This window comes from Nuphar pumila, chromosome 9 (genome assembly GCF_984573655.1).
Source record: "Nuphar pumila chromosome 9, dmNupPumi1.hap1.1, whole genome shotgun sequence".
NCBI classification, from domain to species: Eukaryota; Viridiplantae; Streptophyta; class Magnoliopsida; order Nymphaeales; family Nymphaeaceae; genus Nuphar; species Nuphar pumila.
In genome coordinates this window covers 110,939,803-110,966,948 of record NC_143257.1, presented here as the reverse complement: position 1 = coordinate 110,966,948, position 27,146 = coordinate 110,939,803, and the positions used below count along the sequence as shown (strand labels likewise).

The 27,146-nt window shown below is 35.5% G+C and overlaps 1 protein-coding gene across 4 annotated transcripts in view; it reads right to left on the bottom strand.

Annotated features, from left to right (window-relative positions):
- Positions 1-22,894, bottom strand: part of APPR6 (Tetratricopeptide repeat (TPR)-like superfamily protein) — a 41,151-nt gene extending 18,257 nt beyond the window's left edge. For 2 of the 4 annotated variants that reach the window (XR_016434352.1, XR_016434353.1), the window contains exons 1-2: positions 21,099-22,894; positions 20,849-20,974 (exon numbers count right to left, since the gene is read on the bottom strand). Coding sequence is in view for 1 of the 4 variants with exons in the window: in XM_090017771.1 (XP_089873897.1) it covers positions 21,138-22,610 (1,473 nt within the window). In the remaining 3 variants the exon portion in view is untranslated. The remainder of the gene's footprint in view (positions 1-20,848; positions 20,975-21,098) is intronic. The other 2 variants (XR_016434354.1, XM_090017771.1) reach the window with 2 other exon arrangements.
- Between the last annotated feature and the right edge of the window lie 4,252 nt (positions 22,895-27,146).

Here is a 27,146-nt window from a genome sequence, read left to right as displayed (position 1 = left end):
GTTGATTTCATGGAGATGTAAGAAGCAACAGAAAGTATCCCTTTTATCAACAGAGGTTGAATACAGAGCAATGGCTACTACAACTATGGAAGTAGTCTGGCTTCGATGACTGCTTTCCGACATGGGAGTTGAAAGTTCAGAAGCATCTGACATGTGTTGTGACAACAAGAGCTCTATCTACATTGCAAGTAATCGAACGTTCCACAAACGTACCAAGCATATAGAAATGGATTGTCATTATCTTCGGGAGGAATTCTTGCGCGGCACCATCAATCTTCCCTATATTGCTTCTGAATACCAGTTGGTTGATTTCTTCACCAAGCCTCTTGCTGCTCCTAGATTTCACTTTCTCTTCGGTTATCCAATCGTAAGTTTGAGGGGGGTGTTAAAATATGTAATCTCATAGACAGCTCATATCTCATATGTAATCTCATGGACAGCTCATGTAATCCCTTGTAATGTTTTTCTTTTTTTTTAGTTAGTTTAGTTCTAGTTTAAACCAAACTAGAACTCACTTAAATCTATTTTTAGGACACCTTTAGGCTTCACCTTTTTTACTAGTCAAAAAGGTCTTTTTCAACAAGTCAAAAAGGTGAAGCTCCAAGGGAGTTGTTGGGCTCCCAACAGCTCTAATAGAGCCTTTGGGAGTCCAATGACTCCCTTGTGGCTCCTCTCCCCTTCTTCTATAAATATGGGCCTATTTCCCCTTGTAAAGCATTCTTTGTTCTTTATTTTTTGTGGGAGTTCTCTCCCAAGTTTATGAAATCTTGTTCTTCATTTTATGTATACCCTCTTTTGGGTATTGTGTATGAGTGTGAGCTCTTTTGTGTAAATGTCTTTGTTTCATAAATCCTCTTTGTGAGTGTTGAAGAAACAATCCTTGTTAGGGATTGCTACATTCTTTCAACCAGGTGTCGCACCCGCGTCGATGAGACGCGACGCGGGTGCGCGTGCAGGTGTGGCACTTGGTGCGGTCAACCCGGCCCTATGTAAAAAAAAAATAAAAATCACGACATCGAGGCTCGCCTAAAGAAGAAGAAAGAAGACCGAGGAAAGAGAGAGGCGAGAGGGAGCTCACCTAAAAGGAGGTCGGAGACCAGTGTCGGGTGACTCACCGAACGTGGGGTTTGTCGACGTCAGGTGGCCGGAAAACGAATTGGAGCCTACGGCGGGGGAGAAGGCGAGCGAGGAGAGAGAGTGAGCAGCGTGGGGAGGGGAAAGCAAATCAGGTTATGCTGCGTGGCCATCCGATTTGCATTTTAAAAAGCTAAAAAGTCAACAAACCATGTGGCATTCATCCAAAATGCAAACAAACGGCCACGATATGTGCCGCTCATGTTCAACATGACCTGATCTGCTTCCACGTGGGGGAGGGTTTCTCGAATGAGAAACCCTTACCTGCATGCTTTAAATAAGCATGAGTTTGGATCTGGGTTGGATCCGAATTTGACCCGGGTCCGAATTTTTTTTTTTTTGCCGCACCCCCGCACCCATGTTTTTTTAAAGTGCCACATCCCCGCACCCGCACCCATGTGACATAGATCGAAACGAACCAGTACGAAACCTGATTTGACTCTGCGAATCGGGGTGGAGTCGTCCCGTGGAGTCTTAATCTTGAATTGGACGATTTGGGGCTGAATCGGTGAGCCGCCAAGTCAGACGATTCCCAGCTGATTCAAGCCTGATCCTAGTTCAAACAGAATTGACCTGAATCGGTGGCCCAGTTAATGGGCGATCTGATCTGACTCGAGCAATTCCCGAGTCGGATCGTCAGGTTTGCCAACTATGACGAAGACATCTCACAACTCCTGTGAGAAAGGTTCACATGGTACAAGTAGAAGGAAATAGGAAAAGAGGAAAGACCGCTGAAGACTTGAAAGGAGGCAGTTAAAGGTGACATAAAGGATTATAAAGTGACCGAAGTTTAGTTCTAGATAGACAGAAATGGAGAAATAGGACTCTCAAAGTCGACCCCATGTAGTTGGGATAAGGCTTGATGTTGATGATGATTAATACTGAAAGCATCAAAGGTTAAATGAATAGTGAAAAGGAAATTTATGATCAGGTACGTCAAGCCTGTGAACATCTACAATTCAGACTATGCTCTCACTATTGAATCATAACACAAAAGCATATATAATACAAGTGAACAGTTACATAAGCAGTAGATTGAATCATCCTCATTTCCAACTGCTGCTTTTCCTTATAGGATTTATTTGGAAATGGTTTAAGAAAAAATGTCATTACATCCCCTAGCCAATGTGTAGATGCTCAACAGAAACATGTATTGACCACTATGATCTCATTCAGAATCCAAGGTTGCTTGGTTAAGCGATAAGTATGTCCGACATCACAATGAATCTTACAACCTGCAAGTAATGCACAAGTGCTCCTAGCCTGCCCATAAATAGTGAACCCTGCCACCATTGGCATTCCATGGCACACACTTCTTTGAGGAATTTCATTGGGTGCTAATACTCACACATCACTTCATAGTTAGCATATATATTCACTAATGCTGTCATTATATTCACTATACACTCAAAACCCATCTTCCAACATAAGAGCGGAACAGTTTTCCATAATCCAAAGATCTTAGACTAGCATATCCATACGTAACACCCACCAAGAATGCTTCCTTTGGCTTCCGATGCTCCACTTGCATCTTACCAAATACGCTCAGTGCTTTTATGAACTCTTTCTACGCATACAGCCAGTGATCATTGCACTCAAGCAACTGCTTCTCTTTGAGGCATTCCATCAAACGCCTCCAATAGCAGGTCACAAATCACCATTTTCAACACATACACAAATTACAGTCCGAAGAATCTGTAAAAATATCTCAAAAAGAGATAAGGCACAAGAACACTTAGAACAAAATGTACACAAGGTACAAATGAAGAACACAAATGCCAAAATATAAAGAATTTTATTGAACAATTGGAGAACAATGCTCCAAGCATTGAATACATTTATGAGGGGGTTCACCCCTATTTATACAAAAGAGGGACCCTTGGAGGGGCTCCCACTAGACGTTGGAGGGGTCCAACGTCTAGTGTTGGACCCCCTCCAAAAGTTGACTAAGTCAACAAGGAAGAAAAAATAGGAAAAAGGAAAAATAAAAAGGATGAAAATGTACAAACATATTCACTAATGTGAATATGCACAAAAAGAGGAAAATACTGAAATACCCTTGCGGGTTACATGATGTGAAAAATATATATTTATACATATATGTAACATACATATATGTATATGTATCTCTCTTTATATATATAAATATATGTATACAAAAAATAGAGATACAATTTAACAGAAACCATGTTATATACTCATGTCTAAGTAAATCTCTAATCATGATCTGTTGTCCCATTTCCGAGTTTTCCCACATCAAAACACTCATAACTGAGATTATCTTTCCACAGTTTCTACACTTTCCAGCATCAGAAAAACTCAAATTCTCCAAAAACTGTTTCCATTTTTATGAGTTGTCACAAAAAAAAATCCAAGACCATTGTCCTTATTTTTGAGTTTTCTTGCACCAATAACTCAAATCTGAAAAACATCTTTCTATTTCCCACATTTTCCAGCATTAGAAAAACAAAGAAAGCATAAAAAATGTAACGCTTTATGTTCGTTCGCTCTAGTTCTCACATTTTTCAGTGTTGGAAAAGTCTCTCTTATACAACCTTTCTTATTTTTCAATTTTTTCATTTTTTTATGGATAATAAAGGAAAGGGTGAGAAAGGGTACCAGAGGTTTCTAGAGAAGAGATCAGTGATCCCCTCAAATTCTATAAGGAACTTGTAGAAATGGTGGTGCCCGAGGATATCACAAAGGAAAGAGAGAAAGGTCTCCCATGACTTCTGTCAGGAGAACAAAAGAAAAAATGAGAAAGGAGGGAAAAGAAAGGGCAGGAGTGGAACAGGTGTTAGAGCAATCGGGCATTGAGTGGGATTACGATATCTAACACCACCCTCAGGGATGAAGAATGTAGATTGAAATTTTAAGTTGAGAAAGATTACAAGATCTAACATTCTGACTTATTCTACTTAATCTTATACTGGAATAAGGTATTACACCAACAGAAGATGGAATAATTTTAATGGCTATCTGTTGTTGCAGCACTGCACGATTATAGCTTAAGACTTGTACATGTATGTATATATATATATGTGTGTGTGTGTGTTTATATAATTTCATACATATATATATAAATATATGTGTTTCATATTGTACATATATACATACATACATATATATATATGTATATATATTCTATTTATAATGATGTAATAGGTAATACCCTCTAGGGGTATTTTCATCATTTCACAAATATTGTAATAGGAAGTGCCCATTAAGGGCACATTAGTACCTTTACTTTATTCTTTTCTTTTTGTTGTTTTTTGTTTTTATAGGGACTGGTCAAATACCAAGTAGAGTTTTTGGTTTTTTTTTTTACTATTAACATAGAGTTGACTAGTCAATAGGACTGTTGGAACAGTCGAACAGCGCTATTGAGATTGCCTATTGTGTATAAATAGGGGTGTTGTGCCCTTCATTCTATAATGCTTCTCTTAAGCATTCATGTTAAATAAAATGTATATTTTTTATATTCTTGTGTTTTTTTTTTATTTCTTAATGTCTTGTATGCACTTAGTGCTTGTGTAGTGCATTGTCTCTTAATTGGACTTGTGTATGTGCATGTGCACTTTGTGTTTATGTTCATGTAAGCCCTTAGAGGCCTTTGTTTGTATTTTCGCATATTTCATTACATGGTATCAGAGCCAAGAAATCCTTCTTAGTATTTTGCCTTTTTTGGGTCTTCGGATTCTTTAGTTTAAGTTCATGCTTTGTGAATGTTCATGATCGTTGTATGGTTTAAATTCAGGAGAAATTTTGACCCAATATGTATCTTAAATCTTTAATGTTACTTGAGTTATCTATCTCATGTATTATGCAAGAGAAAGCACTCAATTTTCTTATCTTTTGAAAAGTTATTTGTTATTTTTGTTAAAAAAAACTAAAAGCTTTAAAAGCTTTTCAAAATTATTGTTGGGTTTATTTTTATTAAATGTTTTGTAAGGTTTACAAAATTTGTTTGATCTTATGAAATGATATATGCTATGTCACATGGTGCGGGTGCGGCAAAAATATAAAAAATTATATATATATATATATAATTTTATGTTTATCATATTAATTTGAAAGAAAAAATAAATCCAGGTGATCGTGATGTTTCGGAAAACCCTACCCCTATAAAACCCAGGATTTTAAAAAAAATTAGGTCGGACTCGGGTCGAGTCTGGACCCGACCCAGACCCAAACTGGATACCCCACCCTCGTGCTTTTATAAAGCAATAGAGGGGTTGTGGTTTTCTCATTCGAGAAAACCCTCCCCACCTCTGTCGTTTGCCCTAGTCTCTCCTCCCGTCAGACCTCCAGCCATCGGAGCGTCGACCGATAGCCTACCCCCCGCCCCCCTGTGCTCGTCCCTCTCCCTCTCTTTGTTACCCTCTCCTCCCTCTCGGTTTGCCTCCCTCTCGAGCTCCCTCAGTCACCGAAACCCCGACGAGCCCCACCGCTCGTTTCTCCTCTCTCTCTCTCTCTCACGACATTTTTTTGACATCCGACCCCCCTCCCGCGGGCACCTTGTTCGCCGGCGACTTCAGTGCCCTCTGCGGCCTTCTTAGGTAAACCCCCCTTCCCCCAAGTCTTCTTCTCTCTTCTCCTTCTCCCTCAACCCTACCGTGGGCACCCTGTTCGCCGGCAAACTTGATTGTATTTTTTTTTGTTCAAAAAATGGACACAAATGAACCTGGGTGCGTTGACCGCACCCAGGGTCCCGTTGACCGCACCGGGTGCCGCACGAGCACCCACGTCGCGTCGCGTCGACACGGGTGCGGCACCCAGTTTGCCGAGTCCCTGCGACTTAGGATATATGTGTATACTTTTATGAGATCTAGGTTGAGTATTAAATTTTTGAACTTGATTTATTTAATATGTATGTATATGATCTAGTATTTTTGAGCGTATGTTGTTGGCATTTAGATGCTTTATTCGAACACTTGATGGTTGTAAATATCAAATCATATTCGTATTTATTGTTATATTGAAATTTGTCTTGTTTTTTGAAAAAATTCCAAATAATTTAAAATTATTTAAAATATTTATTTTTAAATGGTTCTGTGTGTCATTCACAAGTATGATTTTATAAGTTTTTTGCTTATCTTGTGTTTGATTTTTTCTTTCTTTTTGATGTATTCTTATGTGAAACACAAAATATTTTGTGAAATATTAAAATTATGTGGTTAGGATCTTAGTGATCATGGACACCTTGTTATTTTTGAAATTTGAATAAATGATTTTTTATATTGATATATGATCCTTGTGCACTAGTGATTGTCTTCCATACACATTGATGAATGAGATTTCCTATTTGTGCATAAGGTATTGAGCATGATCTCCTCTTATGGGAATTATTCACTTTTATGAATGCATTTTTAAAATGATTAAAATTAGTTATGTTATTGTGAGTTTCTCTTGTTGACCTTTCTTTTGTGGCCCTTGTGATTGTGTTATTTCTTAGTCTCATGGCTCTTTAATGAACATTATATTATATGTTTTTTGTATGAGTTTTAAGTATTATGCTTTTTGCATACATGGTATTAATAAAATATTAATTTGAGAATTATGAGAGTCTTCTTTGTGTATGCCCTTTGTGAGTGTTATAAGTTTTTCTTCGTGGTTCACTTTAGTACTTGTCTATTTTTCTATTGATAGACATGTTTGTTTGTAATTGAAGACTCTCATTGATGGACATTGTCTTTTCGTATGATTGCATTTGCATCAAGATACCTCACATGAGTTTTAAGTGTTAAGTTTCTTTTGCATGCTTGTGATATTATTTTTGTATTGTGTCCTCTTATGTGCATTCCCTTTGTGAGTTTGTGAGTGAATCCAATAGTGGGTTCCTTGTTGATGCTTATCCACTTTTGCATCTATTTGGTGGACTTTGTTTGTGATTAAAGGCCTATTCATTTTAAGTTTTTCATCTACCTTTATTGGTTTTGATTTGAAACTTTGTTTCTTTTTTAAAATTGGTTCTTATATATGAACCCCCATATTTGAAATTTGATTTTCATAAGCTTGTATCGCCTTTTTATGACATTTGTCTTGTCCATCACAGAATTTTATATGATGCATCATTTCTTTTTTGCCTTGTTGTTGAGTCAGAGTTAGTCGTTGAGGTGAGTTATGTGTGCACCTCATGTCATCTTATCAATCTAGATTCTCAAGGGTTATAAATGACGTGTTGTCACTTGTCTTGGGTCTGATTGATGGTTGATTGGTATCTGAACTCCCTGTTGTTGCTATTCTGAGTTAGTCATTGAGGTGAGTTATGTGTGCACCTCAAGTCATTTTATCAGTCTGCAATTATCAAAGTTTATGAGTGTCATGTTGACACTATTCTTGGATTTGATTGATAGTTGATTGGCCTCTAAATCCATGTTGTTTTTGTTAAACCAGAGATGTTTGTTGGTGTGACTTGTGTGCACCTCATTTTTTGTCAGTTTAGATTTTTGGCTTATAGTTCGCCTCTAAGTGACGATTGTTTGATCTCTGGTTCTATGAGTGTGTTGTACCATTCATTTGTTTATTTGGCCATTATTATTATATTGGATGTTTATAATTATGTGTACTATGATAACTATCTATTTTTTAAACCATGATGTTTTGAAAGATTGTTAAATTCGATACCCTTATTCTTCTTGGTAACATTAGTTTTTTTTATTACAAACTCTCTTACCTCATGTGTTTTCTCCTATTATGCCTCTTATTTAGGTGTCATTTTATATAGACAAGAGATGTTTTTCAATGTGGTGAGTTATGTGTACCTATTGGTTATTCACATTTTTTTTATTTAACCCATAAGTGGCATTGTGATTATGTGCTTATTTTAGTAGGTGATACACTTGAATTTTGAGTGTCAATTTATGTTAACAAGAGATGTGTTTCAATGCGGTGAGTTATGTGCATCCATTAGTTATTCATACTTTTTGTGTGTTTGTTTAGGGCATAAGTGGCATTGTGATTGTGCTCTTGTTCTAGTAGCTGATACACTTGAATTTTGAGGTTTGAAGATCTCGTGAGGTGATTGCTTGTGGTGGTCGAACTATTGTTGAGATTTGTAAATATCTGATTTTTAAATAATCTCTCCATGATATTTCTAAACCATTTTTCTATATGTTTTTCCTTGTATGAAAAAATGTTTATTGATAAAATTTTGTACATCTTATGTATATATATATATAAAGATTTTTATTTGGTCCTTTGTGCTTAAACCTATTCTAGGTTGTGTGAGTGAATCCTAATGGGTTGTGATTTATGAGATTGCTCTCATTCATTATTATGTGCATTAAATATGTTTTAATTTCATATAATAGGTTTTGTATTGATTATATTGATCACATTATTGTATGCATAAATCTAATTAACTCCTCTTTTCTTGAGGGTTTTTTTTTTGAATTGTTATAATTTATATGAATGTTGTTGATGATTTGTTTTATTTGAAATGATTTTCTAAAACTTTGGGATATTATTAATGCATGATTGTTTATCTCTTCTTGATAATTTATATGTTCTTTAATAATTAAATTCTCTTGTGATCAATATTTATGTTTTCTTGAAAAGTAAGTTGATTTTGGGCTTATGATCGTTTAATGTTGATTTCATAAAAATTTATCTTTGAGGTATGGTTCTCTTATCTTGCTTGAATTATTACTAATGTTTTTAAAAAACTTAATATTATTGCTATTTTATTCAAAAAATTTACTTGTGTGTTATTCTTGTTTAAAACCTTATAACTACTTGGTTAAAATATCTTTTTTGTGTAGTTGTAACCTTTGTTTTGTTCTCTCTGCATATTCTTAAAGATGTGATGGATTGAGAGAGAAATATGTTTAATGCATCGTACCATGAAGATGGAGATAGCCGATGAAGGCATTTAGGGATGATCACTAAGTAAGACTTTTGAAGACTTGTATTTACAAAATTCTCTAATGTGTCATAAAGATGGAGATTTCCATTGAAGACACTTGAAGACTTGGATCATTCCCATTGATTCTTTTTTTTGTATTTTCAAACTTTTAGTATATCACACTGGAAGTTTGAGGGGGAGTGTTAAGTTGTATATATATATATATATATTGTAATAGGAAGTGCTCATTTGGGGCACATTAGTACTTTTACTTTATTCTCTTTTTTGTCCTTTTCTGTTTTTATTGGAACTATTTGGTCAAATACCAAATAGAGTTAGGTTTTCTTTTTTACTAGTCAACTCTATGAGGAGTATTAAGTTGTATATATATGTATATATATATATATATATTTGTTTCATATCGTATCGTAGATCGTAATAGGAAGTGCCCATTTGAGGTACATTAGTACTTTTATTTTATTGTTTTTTTTTGTCTTTTTCTGTTTTTATAAGAACTATTTGGTCAAATACCAAATAGAGTTGGGGTTTTTTTTTTACTAGTCAACATAGAGTTGACTAGTCAATAGAGTTGTTTGAACACTCCAATAGCTCTATTGAGACTGCCTCTTGTATATAAATAGGGGCTTTGTCCCCCATCATTCTCTAATGCTTTTCTTAAGCATTTATGCTCAATAAAATATATACTTTTTATATTCTTGTTTTCTTTTTAATTTCTTAATGTCTTATGTACTTAGTGCTTGTGTAGTGTCTTAGTGCTCTTGTATTGTCTCTTAGTTGGACTTGTCTATGTGCATGTGCACTTTGTGTTTATGAACATGTAAGCCCTTAGAGGCCTTTGTACTTTGGCATATTTCATTACAATAACACTATCTGGACAGGCCCACAAGAAGAAGTATGGTTACCGTTTAATGTTGTAGTGTTTCATCTTACTTCCTACTCGATCCCTTTGAAGCCTGTTCCTGGACTTTAAAATTATCTTGAATCTATATACATCCATCCATGATCATGGAAGCTCCATTAGCTGACAGCACCACAGGAACGGATGAATTGACAAGCTTGTGCACAACAATCACTACTAGGCACAAGACAGAGATCCTAGAAATATCATCCACATGAAATAAAGTTTTGTTAGATATAATTGGCCTTTGTTAATGACACATTTGTTGCATCGGCTAAACCTGAAGATGGAGGAAGGAAGCATGTCTAGCTGTTCGACTATATCAGCATCTCACAACATGTCACTTGAAATCTATGTCACATGGATGCGGGTGCGGGGATGCGGCACTTCCAAAAAACCCGGGTGCGGCAAATATATATATATATATATATATAGTCCAAAAGTTGGACATAAATGACCCTGGGTGCGTTGACTGCACCCAGGGTCAGGTTGACCGCATCGGGTGCGGCACCTAGTTTGAGAATCCCTGTGACATATATTTAAAAAAAAATGGCAAATTTTTTTTAAGTCTGAAAAAATGGACCAAAATGACCCTGGTGCATTGACCGTACCCGCACCCACGTCGCGTCGACACAGGTGCGGCACCCTGCTAGCCGAATCCCTGTGACATAGCTTGAAATGTTTGCAGTGCAGGAGAAAGAAGTATTTGAAGGCCTTACAAAAGATATGCAGGGCAGGGATTCAAATAAGTTTCCTGTGCCAGGCACAGGAGATGATCTCAACATGGACAAAAATCATTTAGGGGATAAACAGATAAGATGCCATAACTATTCTGACGATTTTGCAGGAAATCATCTCTAAAGCAGTTGGGATCATCATCCAGAAAGAACATGCTTTCAGAGGAAATCAACAAATAGGAATTTTCCAAATGGCAGTGGGAAATGGATGGATGTACTCAAATATATGCTGATAATTTTCTTATTTCCTCAGTAATAAAATAAAAAAGTCATTGAAGTAATGCAGAAAGATATGTACCTCACATAGAAAATATTACAGAAAACCTTTTAAATGTAAAGTGGGATGATGTTTGCATATGCATTACCATATTAGTGCACAGAACAGGGAAAAAAAACATTCAACATAGAAAAGCACATAAAATCAAACTAAACCAAATTAATAGAACATGCATAAATTCCTCTTTCAGTCTCTTTCCTCCCCTCAGAAAACTGATCTAAAATAATATGACTGAATAGTGGCCAAGTCATGTACAATTGGAGTCCTGAGTTGCAATTAACTTTACATACCTGTGGTGTTTTTGGTATGGATGGAGCAAAAGAGAAGTCAAATCAAGGAGATGACAACCTTAAATTTCCTTCAAAAGAAGTATCTGATGATCAAGGGAAGTAATTTTGGTGTAAGATGTTATCGCATACCTTTGTCATCAGGCCAACTATATTAGATGGATGTCCACATGCCCAGCATGCATAGATCCCAAAACCTAACACATAAACTAAAATGTGTTCATAGGGGAACTTGGAATCTTTTGAAATTCCAACCTTTTCATCAAATGTGACCAACTGACCACTAAATCCCTAGAATATCCGCAAGAGATTGCGTTGCTACAAAGTACTTATACTGATGGAGTAAAATAGTGCTGGTTGATGTAATGAACAAATTGTTGCAATCGAAGATATAAGATATGTAGACTGCATCATACATATCATTTTGCAACTCTAACCTTATGTGCAAATGAGTTTTTTGCAAACATCAATCGCATGAGCATACATAAATTCATACAGGGATAGTAGCTAGCTTCAAAGTTCATTGTATTTTCTGTCGAAGTTTCTTATCGAGCTGACTAACTCTCTTCATAATCTCATCTGATTTTCCATCAACATTTTTTCACTAAACCTTCTCTTATGAGGAATAACTTACATAAATTTTCTTTTATCAAATTCATTTAGTTAACATTATCATGTGAGAAACTGTGAACCTTAGAGAGAAAAAGAGGGGATAGATGAAGCCATATGGACTAATACTAACAGAAGAATGCAGAAGTCACAACGGTAATACTAAGCATTTTTCTAAAACCCAAAAAAATTAATTAATGAGAATTTTTTCTTGAATTAATAAAACTTTTATGTAAATGTTTTTAGTACAAAAGATTTGAAGGTTAGTATAGTTCGTGGATCCTAGGAATGGACATTATGTTGGATCATGGACCCAATGAAGAGGATCCATAGTCCATGCGTGGGACCACTTGAGTCCAAAATTTCAAGAAGTGTTAGGTGACAAGAGTTAAACCAAGGTTAGGAGATTGACTATTTTAGGAAAACTACAAGGGGGGGGCGTCACCTAAGAGTTAGAATCCAAGTAGAAAACCCAACCACCTCTATTTAAAGGGGTTGAGTCTCCTTTTATTCCCCATACACCACATTGAGAGAGAGAGAGTAAGGGAGAAGAGAGGATCAGTCTTATAGCCTATCATTGTCGAGGTCGTTGTTGCCTAAGTAAGCCTTCTACTCTATAATTTTTTCGGTGACCGGCCATATTAATCAATCGTATTCGCATTTTGGCTTGTTTTTATATGTTGGGTCTGACGCAAGGTTTGTACTTTGGCCATGGACAACAACCACGTGTGTTGAGAAGGGCATCTACGATCTCTTTTGCATTCCGAAAGTGTCTCGGGAGCACTATGTTATGATTTGAGCTTTGTTTTCGTGTGTAGTGTTTTAACCCAAAAAAAACCACATTAAGGTCCAGGATTTTACATTTTTCAGCATGTATAGGGTTCAGCATATGTCAATCAAGCATTGAACCTTGTTTTTATGGGTTGTGTACAGAGGATCTAGGTTGGATTAAATTTTAAAACTAAGATTTCTTTTATAAAAAGTGTTTTGATGCACAAAAGAAATCAAACTCGTTTTTCTTTGAAAAACGAATGGATTTGAGTTTTATATTTATGTTAGGTGATGGATTTTTGTTATATACATCATGTGTAATGCCTGTAGGAATTGTTTTGATGTTGTCTTGATATGCACATGTACTTTTATTTCGTTGGATAAATTTCTTGAAGTTATCTTGAATTTCTTGAAAAGCTAGAATTTGTATTGTGTTATTTTAGTCCGACCAGACAGAAAGATAAATCTGATTCTCCAAACTCATAAATCCTGGAATTTGGTAGGGATATTTCATACATGTGCAAGTAGTTCTAGATCAAATTTTAGCCTTGGATGAATTGTGGATTGAAAGATATGTCATCTGCAAGTCGGTACAGATGTTTTGTCTTGATTGTGAGAGTCAGGGGAGATAGAGTATTTTGTAAAAATCATATTTCCCAAAATACTAAGGATTTGTGGCTAAAATTTTAGGATGTGTTAGTCTAGATATAAAAGAACACATGGTTAAAATTTTAGAGGTCGACTCCTTACGGTTTAAAAACGAAAAATCGCAGAAGTTGGTCCAGAATCTGTAGTTCTCAAGGACATATTCTGTCTAGTATCATAAATAATACGTGTTTCGAGATTTTTATTTCTCTACTATAATCGAATTAAATTCTGAAAGCTTTTTTGCTTGAACCTGACATATCAAGTCACCTACAGTAAAAAACTCAGTATCTAATTCTTCCTGGATAATTTATAACAGACTTTTCTTTCGAAATGACAAAATTGGACAAGACTATTTTGTGATCAGAAACAACATGTGTTCTAGAAATTTTATTTACTGATTTGTAATGAGTTAAGATCTGGGATTTTGAGGGTATGAATTTAACATACGTAAGTACCTTTAGTTAAAATCTCTGGGCCTAAATCGTTATGTACGATTTATGACAAAATTTTTAACGTCAAATAAATTCATATGTTATCAGTCCCGAGTTAATGGATTGTTTTGCTTATATGCATGAGATGGTTCAAGAGGTGAACCAGTTGAGTTTGTGGCATGTTGTTGAGTTAGGCCTATTGAAGCAGTGTGCTGGTGCAATCTCTTGTGAAAATCATTTAAATGCAAAGTTAAATTTTGTCATGATACATACGATGAATGGCACAATTGGCATATGATGGGTACATTGTTGTGTTCGAGCGAGAAGATAACTCAATCGGGTGATGCATGAGATGATATGCATGTTTGAGTTGGATGAAGCTCATGTGACGAGTGCATGTTATGAATGTTGACAGTTATTTATGTAAAGAACGTATAAAAGTTAAAGATATAAAAGACACCCAAATAGTATACTAATTTTTGCTCCTTGGTTACCATCTAAGAAGGTCAGAACCTTGGATGGTTGTCATGAGAGGCAAGGTGGTACTGAACTCCGTACAATTTTTCTCCAAGAGAATGATAAGTTGCTCATTATCCTCAGCCACAATAGTAGGGGACATTTGCTACCATTGAGACCTAAGAATTGTGTGGTTTTGAGCTTCAGTTGTTAAGCATTATTAGTACACCAAGCAGTGGTCATCTAGGGTGTTGTAACTCGATGTCGACCTAAAGAACAGGTGTGTGAAAAAATATACTCCTGGGGATTTCTTGTACCTCAGTTTTTGCCTATGAACAGTACTCATAGTAAGGTCAAGAGGAAACTTAAATTGATTGCAAGTAACAAGCTGTAAAATTGTCTATGAAAAGACAATACGCATACGAGCACAAATAATATAGAAAAGATGTGCACAAAGGCACTCTCACAACACTTGAGCAAAATACGCAAAAGCGTAAAAATAATAAACATGCACAATGGCATGTATTTTATAGAAGGAACCGAATGCTTGAGTCCCTCAAGCTTATTCTACAACAAGGGGGAACACCCCTATTTATACAAGAGAGAAGAGGGACTAGAGGGGGCTCCCCAAAGGAGTCGTTGGGGAGCTCCCAACGGTCACAATTGTGACCGTTGGGGGCTCCCCAACGACTCTATTGGGGAGACCCCCAAAGCTCCTTTTTGGAAATACAAAAAAGGGAAAAATAAAAAATAAAAAAAATTAAAAATAAAAGGGAAAAATTACAGCATATTCCAAATGGAATATGCGCAAAATGTAAAAGGACTAAAATACCCTTTTCGGGTAAAAGAAGAGAAAATGTATAAATATATATACTTATATATAGAGATACGTATACATATAACATATGTATACGTATCTCTATTTATATAAGTATATATATTTATACTTACAATAATGTTTTTGAGTATACATTTTAACACCCCCCCTCAAACTTACGGTGTGATAACCGCAAGTTTGTCAAGAAGGAAATGAAATCTAGGCGAACAAAGAGCTTTTGTGAAGAAGTCCGCAAGTTGATACTCAGACGTCACGTATGGTAGATCAATGACCTTCTTCAAGTATTCTTCCCTGACATAATGGCAGTCCATCTCTATATGCTTTGTTCGCTCGTGAAATGTGTGGTTCTTGGCAATGTAGATTGCACTTTTATTGTCACAGCATAGCTTTGTTGGTTCTTTGACAATTACTCTCATATCTTCCAAAAGACGTCGAATCCAAACTATTTCCATGGTAGTAGATGCCATGGCTCTGTATTCAGCTTCAGTGGATGATAAGGAGACCTTCTGTTGCTTTTTACATCGCCACGAGATCAAAGATTCACCTAAGAAAATACAAAAACCAGTGGTGGAGTGACGGTTACTAGGGTCACCTCCCCAATCTGAGTCAGTATAAGCAAGTAATTTTAAATCGGAAGAAGAAGATAGAAATACTCCCTTATTTACTGTACCCTTCAAGTATCTGATGATGCGAAGAACAACACTCATATGAACGGTTGTGGGAGCGTGTTGTAACTGACTGGCAATGTGAATAGCATGAGACAAGTCAGGTCGAGTAATGCTAAGATACATTAATGAACCCATCAACTGCCTGTAAGGGGTAGGATCGGTTAAGGGAACACCATCGTCAATTTTCATTTTTGCTCCCACAACTTCAGGAGTTTCGCATACTTTGTCATCAGAAATCCCGGATCTGTCAATAATCTCACAAGCAAGTTTAGACTGAGATAGAAAATAACCACGTTGCGAATAGGCAACCTCAATTCCAAGAAAATATGTCAGAAAACCTAAGTCTGACATCTCAAATTTTGAAGTCAAGACGGACTTAATACCCTCGACTCCTTGAACATCATCACCTGTTATTAACATGTCATCAACGTAGAGTAACAAAATTACAATCCCTGCATTAGATTTTCTAGTAAACAAGGCAGTGTCAGTATAACATGATGAAAAACCATTTTCCGACATTACACTGGTAAATCTATCATACCAGGCTTTGGGGGCCTGCTTTAAACCATAGAGAGCCTTACGAAGACGAAGAACTTTATCTTTAGGAATTATCATGCCTGGTGGGGCATCCATATATACTTCTTCGTTAAGATCACCATTTAAAAAGACATTTTTAACATCCATTTGAAAAATGTTCCAATTTTTAATAGATGCAATAGTAATAAGACACCTAACGGTAACCATCCGAGCTACAGGGGCAAAGGTTTCTTCATAATCAATTTCATACTCTTGCCCATACCCTTTTGCAACTAAGCGAGCTTTATACCTTTCTAGAGAACCATCACTCTTAGTTTTAACTTTAAAGACCCATCGACAGCCTATAGTTTTCTTTCCTATAGGTAGAGTTTGAAAATCCCAAGTTCCTGCCCTTTTAAGAGCATTAAGTTCACTTTGCATAGCTTCTTGCCATTCTATACATTTTTTAGCTTCTTCAAAATTTCTTGGTTCGAAATAAGAATGAATGGCGCTAAGACAAGCCCTGTATCGGGGAGAAAAGAATCAAATGATACAAAGCGAGTTGGAGGTCTTCTATTCCTTTCAGATCTTCTATGGTCAAGAGGGGTCGAAAGCTCACTATATTGATCAATAGCACTTCTAAAGGTGTCTTGGTTTCTACGAGAGTAGGTTATAGGTTCACTTGGAACTCTACTTTCTGAATCATTGAGTAAACTATGTTCATCAATATTTTCATCATTTTCCTCATCATGGTTTAATGATACATCATCATCACTGGATATGTCATCATTACTAGATAATAAGTTGAATAAGAAGGAGTAATCAAAATTTTCTTGTTGAGAATCATTCTTTTCAAAACCACTCTCATTCTCTAAAAAAGTTACATTTCTAGAGACATATAGCTTATCCTCTCGAAGGTCGTAACAACGAAAACCTTTTTGAGTTTCAGAATAACCAAGAAAAGCACAAGGAATATCTTTGGAAGAAAGCTTGTCATTCTTATCCGTAAGTATGAAACACTTACATCCGAAGACTCTTAACCTATTATAATCAGGTTCAAGCTTATGTAATATCTCAAAGGGAGATATTTTACCTAATAACCTAGATGGTAGACGATTTATCAAATAAACAGAAGCAAGGGCTGCTTCAGCCCAAAAGTTTTTAGGAATATTTTGAGATATAAGAAGAGTCCTAGTGGTCTCAATAATGTGCCTATGTTTTCTTTCAGCCAACCCATTCTGTTGGGGTGTTTTAGGACAAGACCTTTGGTGAATAATACCGTGATCCTCAAGATATACCTTAAATTGATTGGAGAGATACTCTCCCCCAGAGTCACTTCTAAAAATCTTTATGTTGCTGTTGAATTGATTCTTAATCATTGAGTGAAAATTTTTAAAACATGAAAACACTTCATGTTTAAACTTAAGAAAATATATTCACGAATATCTGGAAAAATCATCCACAAATATTACGTAATAAGAAAAACCTCCATTTTAAACAACAGGTGCAGGTCCCCAAACATCTGAATGAACAATTTCAAAAGTTTTAGAAGAGAACATAGTTCTTTGCTCAAAAGGTAAGCTTCGCATTTTTCCGAGAATGCAGTCATTACAAGAAAAAGAGTTTTTACATAGGTCTTTTGCAAAATGTAAATATGATAACTTGGTGATATTAGGATGACCAAGTCTTTTGTGTCACACATTTATATCTTTATGTCGGGCAACATTACACAAAACTTTTGGAACTTGAAGAGATTCCATATAGTATAGATCTCCTCTTCTAAAGCCTTCCCCAATCAATTTCCCGGACTGGCGATCCTGTATTAAGCATTTATCACAAGAGAATTTAATATCGCAGCCATGGTCCGTGAGTTGAGAAACAGAGAGGAGGTTTAAGTTAAGTTTAGGTATAAATCTGATTTTTGGAATAGAAAATTCTTGAGTTTCAAAATTACCTATTCCTTTAATTTCAAGAGAGGTTCCATCAGCAGTGGAGACATAAGATGGGGAACCATTTTTCAAATAATCGGAAAGTGAAAAAATGTTTGGGGACATATGAAAGGATGCACCAGAGTCCAAAAGCCAAGAGATTTTACCTGGAGAGGAAGAAGTGGATACGGCCGCACCGGAGGTAGATCCCTTGAGGAGAGGTTGAAGAGCTTCCACTATTTGATTTATAGAAAGGGTCCCACTTGAAGATGCCTCATCTTTCTGCGGTACACCAGTGGTAGCCATAGCTAGAAGTTTCTTCCATTTAGGACATACGGGTTTGATGTGCCCCGGTTCTTTACAAAAATGACAAATAGTTTTGCTATAGTCCCTTCTTCCTCTTTGTCCACCATTTTCACCTTGATTTTGGAATTTAAAGTGAGGGGGACGATAGGTTCTTACATTGTTTCCGGGTCTTGATACGGCATTGACCTCACTATGTTCTTCAATATTACAAGGGACCGCAAGGACATTTGATCCTTGTTTACATAAATTCATACGAGTCTCTTCACCACTTAACTTGGTGAGAATATCTTCAAGAGAAGGGGGAGAGAAAGAGGAGAGAAGCGATGACCTTATTTGCTCAAATTCGGGCCTTAACCCATTCAAAAAGTTGAAGAAACGATCTTCTTCAAGTTGCTTGTGACGGAGCTCAATTGCCTCTCCACTCCATTTTGGTTCAAGCATTGCAAGCTCATCCCAAATAGAGGAAAGATCGGCAAAGTATTCCCTAATCGTCATTTCACCTTGGGAGAGAGAGATAGCCTTCTTTTGAAGGTAGTACTTATGAGAGAGATCCCTTGAGGTGTACATTTTTTCAAGATAATGCCAAGCTTCCGATGCCTTTTTGAATTTAATAATGTTGGCATTAATCTTGGTTTCCACGGATGAGAAAAAACATGAAAGAATCTTGAAATTCTTCATTTCCCATTCATCGTGTTTCTTGGAGTATTCTTCAAGAGCTTTGGTTGTTTCTTCTCCCTCAAGAATCTTGATTTTGCCTCCATTTACTATGGTAATCTTGGGTTCCGGTTCCGGAATTGTGCCAAGAACATATCCCCATAGGCCTTTCCCTTTTATGTGGGCCTCCATATTTCCGGCCCAAACATGATAGTTAGACCCATTTAATTTGAAACCAAGAGCAAAATGAGACTCTTTTTCACCCATTAGAGAGAAAAGAGATAGACAAAAAAGCGTACCAACACAATATTTCCAACACCAACTTTGCACAAGATTCTTCTAAAATATTTGAGAAGAAAGATCCACCACTTCAAACTTCAAAGATCGGAAGGCACGTTTTTCGAGGCACTCGAAAAAAAGAGAATCCCACAATCTTCAATAATCAACCTTGCTTTGATACCATGTAAAATTGTCTATGAAAAGACAATACGCATACGAGCACAAATAATATAGAAAAGATGTGCACAAAGGCACTCTCACAACACTTGAGCAAAATACGCAAAAGCGTAAAAATAATAAACATGCACAATGGCATGTATTTTATAGAAGGAACCGAATGCTTGAGTCCCTCAAGCTTATTCTACAACAAGGGGGAACACCCCTATTTATACAAGAGAGAAGAGGGACTAGAGGGGGCTCCCCAAAGGAGCTCCCAACGGTCACAATTGTGACCGTTGGGGGCTCCCCAACGACTCTATTGGGGAGACCCCCAAAGCTCCTTTTTGGAAATACAAAAAAGGGAAAAATAAAAAATAAAAAAAATTAAAAATAAAAGGGAAAAATTACAGCATATTCCAAATGGAATATGCGCAAAATGTAAAAGGACTAAAATACCCTTTTCGGGTAAAAGAAGAGAAAATGTATAAATATATATACTTATATATAGAGATACGTATACATATAACATATGTATACGTATCTCTATTTATATAAGTATATATATTTATACTTACAATAATGTTTTTGAGTATACATTTTCACACAAGCTTAGGCATTCAAAAGTAAGCATCAATAAGAAAGATAAAAGTTACCTTATGTATTATGCATTAGTTTATATACCTTATGTGATTGCAAATGTATTTGAATTGTTTCATATACTTTAACATTTTTTAGGGTTGATGTTTGTTAATTTTATGCTTTATGCCTTACTGTTAGATTATGTAAAATTTCGTACGAGAAGTGTGGTTCTCACCCATTGTTTCATATTCTCAGGTAGTGAGACTCAGACATAGTTGGGCAGCGTGATGGCGAGACTAGTGCTGGAGAGGACGAATCTATTGATTATTGGGTGTCCTTTTTCTAAGAAGGATGGGTTGCATGAAAATTGTGAAATTAAGTTGAAGTTTATTAAATTTTCTTTATTAGTTTGAACTATTTTTTCTCATCAATGGTTTGAAATGAATGGTTGGTTTGATGGTGGAACGTGGGTTCCGATTCTATGATGTGCCCTAGATTCGTGGGATGTATTTCCGTTTTTATACAAAGATTTTCTTCAAAATTTCGTAAAAGAATTTTTTAAAAAATTATGATATTTAGGGTGAGTTTTGCGGCCGTTACAACAACCATACAAAAGTTACCAAAAAATGACAACATAATAGATAACTATACCGAAAATACCAAAAAAGAAAACCGGACAGCACATACAAGGACTTATATGAATGAAAAATGGGAGTTGAATTTAAAAAAAAAGTGTTAGGAAAACAAAAAGCTGGAACTAAAAAGGGAGGTGTCACATATCAACCGTCATGGCATTAAGTATTCACCTCTTTGTGGTGGTTCTAAAGGATTCATGTAACTCTGGTAAGCATGCTTCTTGTCACTAACGAGCTTGAACAGGCATAACTCAAGCAGAAAAGCATAAATTTATGTGTTGAGCATGTCTTTGTGCCCTATAAGAGTTAAAACATTGTCAGAGCATGCATCTCAAACTAATCCCATGCGCTTAAGAAAATGGCATTTCAAACACAAAAATAAAAATAAAGCGAAAGATATAAAGAACAAGCAAGGGCACACCTCATAAATACATGAAGAGAATTTGATGCTATTTTTTTTTCAATCATTCAAAGGTTCCTTTATCAAAAGCTTCATTTTCTCCACAAGAAACTCAAGTACATCTTCTCTTCCTTCCTGTAAAAGCAATTTTTTCAACCTCTTAAAAGTTGGACGAGATGGTCGGATGCCCTTCTCAATCATCTCTTCTAATAAAATGCATGCCTTGTTCATTTCACCATTTTCACAGAGCCCATTTATAAGCACGGAAAATGTGTGCATGCTAGGAACAAACTGTTTCAGGCCCATGTACTTCCAAACCTTCAATGCCATATCCAACTTATCCATCTCACAGAACATCTTTATCATCATTGTATAGGTATCTAAATCAGGATCACAACACTTGATCATCTTCCGGAAAACCCGAAATGCCTCATCATTTTCCCCAACGTCAATAAGGCCATTCAGAATTATGTTAAAAGTTCTAGAGTTTGGAGAAACACCCTTGTTCTCCATCTCTTCCAAAACCCTGAAAACATTCTTGAACTTCTCCATTTTACAGAAAGCACCGACCAAGGCATTATACACGGCAACATCGGCTTCTATGCCATTCCTTTCCATCTCTAAGAACATCTCGACTGCATCCCCAATTCGCTTTTCACCACCATATGTATGAATGAGAATGCTATAGATATACAAATTCGGCATGCAATTCCTACTTTTCATCTCTCTAATCACCTCCACTGCCTCCTCCATGCGCCCAGCTTTACAAAGTGTATCCACCATGATCGAGTATGTGACTATATCAGGATCACATCCATTCTCAACCATCTCCCTGTAAACCTCCCTCGCCTTTGGCAAATTGGGTTCTCTACCCCAACCCTCTAAGAGTATGCTATATGTTTTTGAATCGGGAACGAAACGATCTTTCATCGAATCAAAGATCTCCTGGGCCTTCCTGACATTCTTAGACTTACAGAAAGCACCGAGCAAGCTATTGAATGCTGCTAAATTCGGGGTCACTCCGAACTTATCCATGACATTGAAGGTGTAGATTGCCTCGTCCACCTTCTGCGCCCTCGCATACCTTCTCATCATAACACAAAATGTTTCAATATTCAATACCCCATTCCGACGCATATCATTAACCAGATCCCACATCAATTGGTATTGCCTAATCTTGGCCAAGGAACCTATCATCAAATGGTAAGCTCTCACGTTGTGCGAGTAGCTCCTCTGCTTCTCTGCCCACCGGAAGAATCGGTACGCCTGCATCCCGGCATTGTCGAACTGTTCGATCACCCTCTCGACCAAATCAGGTGAAACCCTGATTCCGCTTTCGTCCAGGACCTTCTCTAGAACCAATTTGGGAGAGCACATCATAATTTTGCAAACCTTCTTCGTGGGGTCAGATGATTCCAGCGAATTCTCAGATGGGTGATAGTTCCTTAGCAAAACGGTAGATTCTAACGCCGATTTTGGGGATCCCCGCATCAAAATTTTGAGTTTGGTTTGATTTAGCGCATTCTTCGTCATTTTTTAGAGCAAAAACCAACAAATTTTCCGCGAGGTAAACAATGGTGTAATCTGGATGAATGAAATAAGAGATACAGACGAAGGCAAACTAAGAATAACGGTGAGAAACCGGGAGAAAATACGTGGGAACGCTCACCTGGATCATGTTCCTCCTTTTCCTTCCACAGAAATAGGGTATAGGGTTTCAGATCTTAGGTGGGTAATCTTTTGATCACGCTTTCTCCCCCATGTTTCATGAGGGTTTGGCCAAGGGAAGCTCGACCCCGCGAGTTCTTTGATTTAAATGAAGAACTGGATCGATATCAAGCGTTCGAATCGCCCACTCTCTTCATTCGGGGGTTTTCTGATATGATTTTTTTTTAAATAATTTATCAGCTAGCATGTTCAAATTTCTTTACCGATGTGAAAAAAACTTATATTATGTGAGCAGACTATACCGAAGATATTAATTTTGATAGAAAAATTACTCTTATGGCTATAAAATCTATATTTTGAAGGAATAAAGGCAAAAAGAAATTCCATGGAGTTCTTAAGTAGAATGTCATTTTATTGAAGTAGGCTTCTCATGCTTTTTATTTTTACTGATGTTGTGTTTTACACATATTTAATACTTAAGAAACGTAAATGATATTAAAATCTAAATATTGCATTTGATTTACCAAAATTTTGTTTATATACAATTAGGAAATTACTACAACATTATTCTGACATCTCACAAAACTTACAAAGTAAAACTTGTTGATTTTTACTTTTTAGAATTTTCTTTTTTGTAACTACTCATGATTTTTTTAAGAAGAATAACTTGTCTGAAAAATCCTTAAAATTATTCTTTTTAAGAAAATTCTAAGAACAAACTTCATATTAGTTTTAATTTTTTTATGACACTATGAGTAGTATTCACTTGACAGTTTTATTTAAATTTATGTCATCTACATTTGTACTAGAATCGGTCATATATGATTGTCTTTTTTTCTATTCTTCATTTGGAAGTCATTGTTTTAAATTTAATATATACAATTTAGTATTAATTTATAGTTTCATTTGTTTGACAACAATTTTTTAAAGAAAAAGCTCTTTATTGATGGGATTCACTCATTTTCTCTTCTATGAAAATTATTGAGGTACTTCCTACAAAGCTCTTTGTTCATGTAAATGTTCTTATTCAAGCTAGAGAAACAACAAATAAAGAGATCATGCTACCGGTTACAGAAGGTGAAATCATCTCCAAAGATAAAAATAGTATTCATTATGACACAAGGTTCACTTTGTAATATGATGCGGAACTAGGTTGTTTATTTATTCAATAAAATCTTGTTGTTTAACTTATGTTTTACTTTATGTTGCCAAATGACTTTAAACTGTTCCAAGAAATAGTTATCTCGAACTATTTTTAATCATTGTAAAAAAGTTTTTTAATAAATAATATTTAAATAACATTTTCATATTTTTCACTCTGTATTGCTCCAAAAAGGATTTTAAAAAGATAAGCAAGGTTTTGTAATTGAATCTTTTGAAAATATAGGTGCTTGGCTTGCAAGTTGATTGCCTTTCCTCTCTAAGTGGTGAGGGATCCGTTCCAACATGATCACATCTTCTATTGGATCTTCACTTTTTCAGGTGCATATATCTATGTTCAATCTTTTGAAATAAGATGCTAGGCACCAACCAAAGCTCTAGGAAAACACTAAAAATAAGACAAAATATGAAGAGTAAGACAAAACCGATCAAAAACGATAAATGAAAAAAAATAGAAGAATGAAAGAAATAATACGAAAAGGAACTCACCACGGGCTTAGTTAGCACTCCTAAATGATAGGCGAACACAACATGACTCTAGCATAGATTCCACAGGGATGGGGCCCTATGGACCTGGGTACGACAAGGTGGACTCAATAGGCCGAGGGTTGACCTAGCACTAATTATATTAAGCTAGATGGTTCAGCAAAGTGGGGTTGACCTAGGCTATGGTTGGCTCTTTAGTGCATTAGGGTCTCCTTACTACAGTTCTAGATTATTTAAATAAGGGATAGGCTTCTATTTATGGCTTTCAAAGGGAGTTTATTACTTAGATCTTGTATTCAGGATCTAATTTCATAGGATTTTGGGTATGGTTATCCAAATTCCGATACTGTGGAGTAGCTTGAACCTGATTGGTTGATGAGACTGCATGTCAAGCTCTACTAGTTGGGATTGCATGGCTTACAAAGATGTTTGCTTAAAGAGGAAAAAAAAGGATTTTAATAGGATTACTAAACTTATCTTAAGGTTTTGAAATGCCTAAACTCAAAAAAGGATTTCCCTAGGCAAAATAGGTCCAAAATGTGTGTGTGCACCTTTTTATATTTTTAGAATTTTTTGTACATTGGACCTTATGGATGTGATCAACAAAGTTTGTTTTTTTTTATAATTTTTAGATCTTTTAGTAGATCAAACCTTATGGATGTCACCTATATATTTTGGGTAGAAAATGGGTTTTAAACCATGTAATTGTGGCATATAAATAGGGTTTTAAGTGCATCAAAAATTAATGGCCCACAAGTACCGAAATTTGACAACTCAAAAGCTCATATTTTTACATAGAAAAAACAAGACCTAAGGTTTGATCCTTAGCAAACACACCATGTGGTCAAACTGAGTATATACAACTTAAATTGTGATTTCTAGATCAATAGTTATGCATCTTCAATATGATGATGATGATGATGATGATATATATATATATATATATATATATATATATATATATATATATATATATATATATATATATATATATATATATATATATATATATATATATGAGTAATGCACTGGTGTTGCCCCTTTTCTTGTTTTGCGTATTTTTTGCAAAATTTTCTCACATCTAACACCATAGATGTGATCTATAGGTTTTGTTTAGTGGGACCTGACTTTTGGATCACCGGAATTGACCTGGGGGTTTTCGGTAATCCAAAATCAATGGCTATGAAGGTATCAATTTTTCTCATCTCAAAAATCATTTTTTTGTCAAAAAAACATTATCTGAGAGTTGATTCCCACTAAATCGAGCATGCTAAACTCATCTAATGGTTCAGATCTATCATAAAATACTTCAAACTATGGGGGCTAATGAGGCAGAACAAAAAAAGTTGGCCTAATATGTTCAGTTCTCTCTCTACTTATTTATATATATATATATATATATATATATATATATATATATATATATATATATATATATATTGGAGCGGGAACATGAATGAAGAGGGGTATGACCGTATAGACAAGTCGGGTGACAGGAGGCATATGTGGGACGATCTGAAGGAAAAGCGAAGATATCTCTCAAGGGCTACCGTTACCCCCAACTTTATTAAGGCGGAAGTAGCCTCTAGTATGTATGTGTACACACCTGTCTCGGCAAACAACATCGGATGCACCTGGCGCATCCAATTTCATGAGAGAAAAAAGACATTTAGCAGCGGTCATGACCTCCCCTAAATGTTTTTTTTTTTTGCACTTCGTGTGTTGCTGATCACATATGCACGTCTGATGTAATGTTGAATTATTTGTAGTTCGACGTTACACCTTTTCATATATATATATATATATATATATATATATATATATATATATATATATATATATATATATATATATATATATATGGGATCGCATTTGCTACTCTCATGGTTAAGAAACCCCCTCATTGAACTTATAGGAGGTTGTTGTTTTGACCAAATTTGGCCACATGGATGTGTTCAACAAGATCAAAATAGTAGGAATACACCCTTGGATCATAGTTTTTTTTATGTAAAAATATGTTTTTTTCAGTTTGAAAATTTGATACACTCTAGGCCATTGATTTTTCCACTCTCGTAAAATCTGACATTTATGTCAAAAAAACATGATCTAAATGTCACTTTCTACTAAACTTAATATGTAGATAACATATGGAGGGTCAGATGTGCAAAAAAAATGAAGAAAATGTAAATATTACATTTTTCCACTAGGGGTTCCTTACCCACAAAGGTAGCAAACAATATATATATATTGTTGATATTTGCTACCCTCGTGCATAAGGAACCCCTAGTAATAAATTGTAATATTTTTTAATGCTTTTGCATATATGGCCCTCAAAATGTAATCTATATTTTTGGGTTAATAAATCAATGTTTGGATCTTCTTATTCTATCATGTATGTAAGATTTTACAGTGATTGAAAAAATAATGGCCTACAATATACTAAATTTTCAACCCTCATATAATCATATTAAAAAAATATGATTCAAGAGCGGATTCCTACTATTTTGAATATGTTTAACACATCTACGAGGTTAGATATAAAAAATTATTTTTTATATAAATATAAATAAAATTTATTTAAAAATAAAAACCACACAGTTTTTCATGATAAATAGCCATTAAAAATGTAAATATCATGTTTAAATCATGATATTTATGTTTTGGAGAAAAATAGCAATATTTTGGATTTATTATGAGAAATTATTGCTTAAATGTTCAAGTAACACGAGATTTTCATAAATTTCGCGATATTTG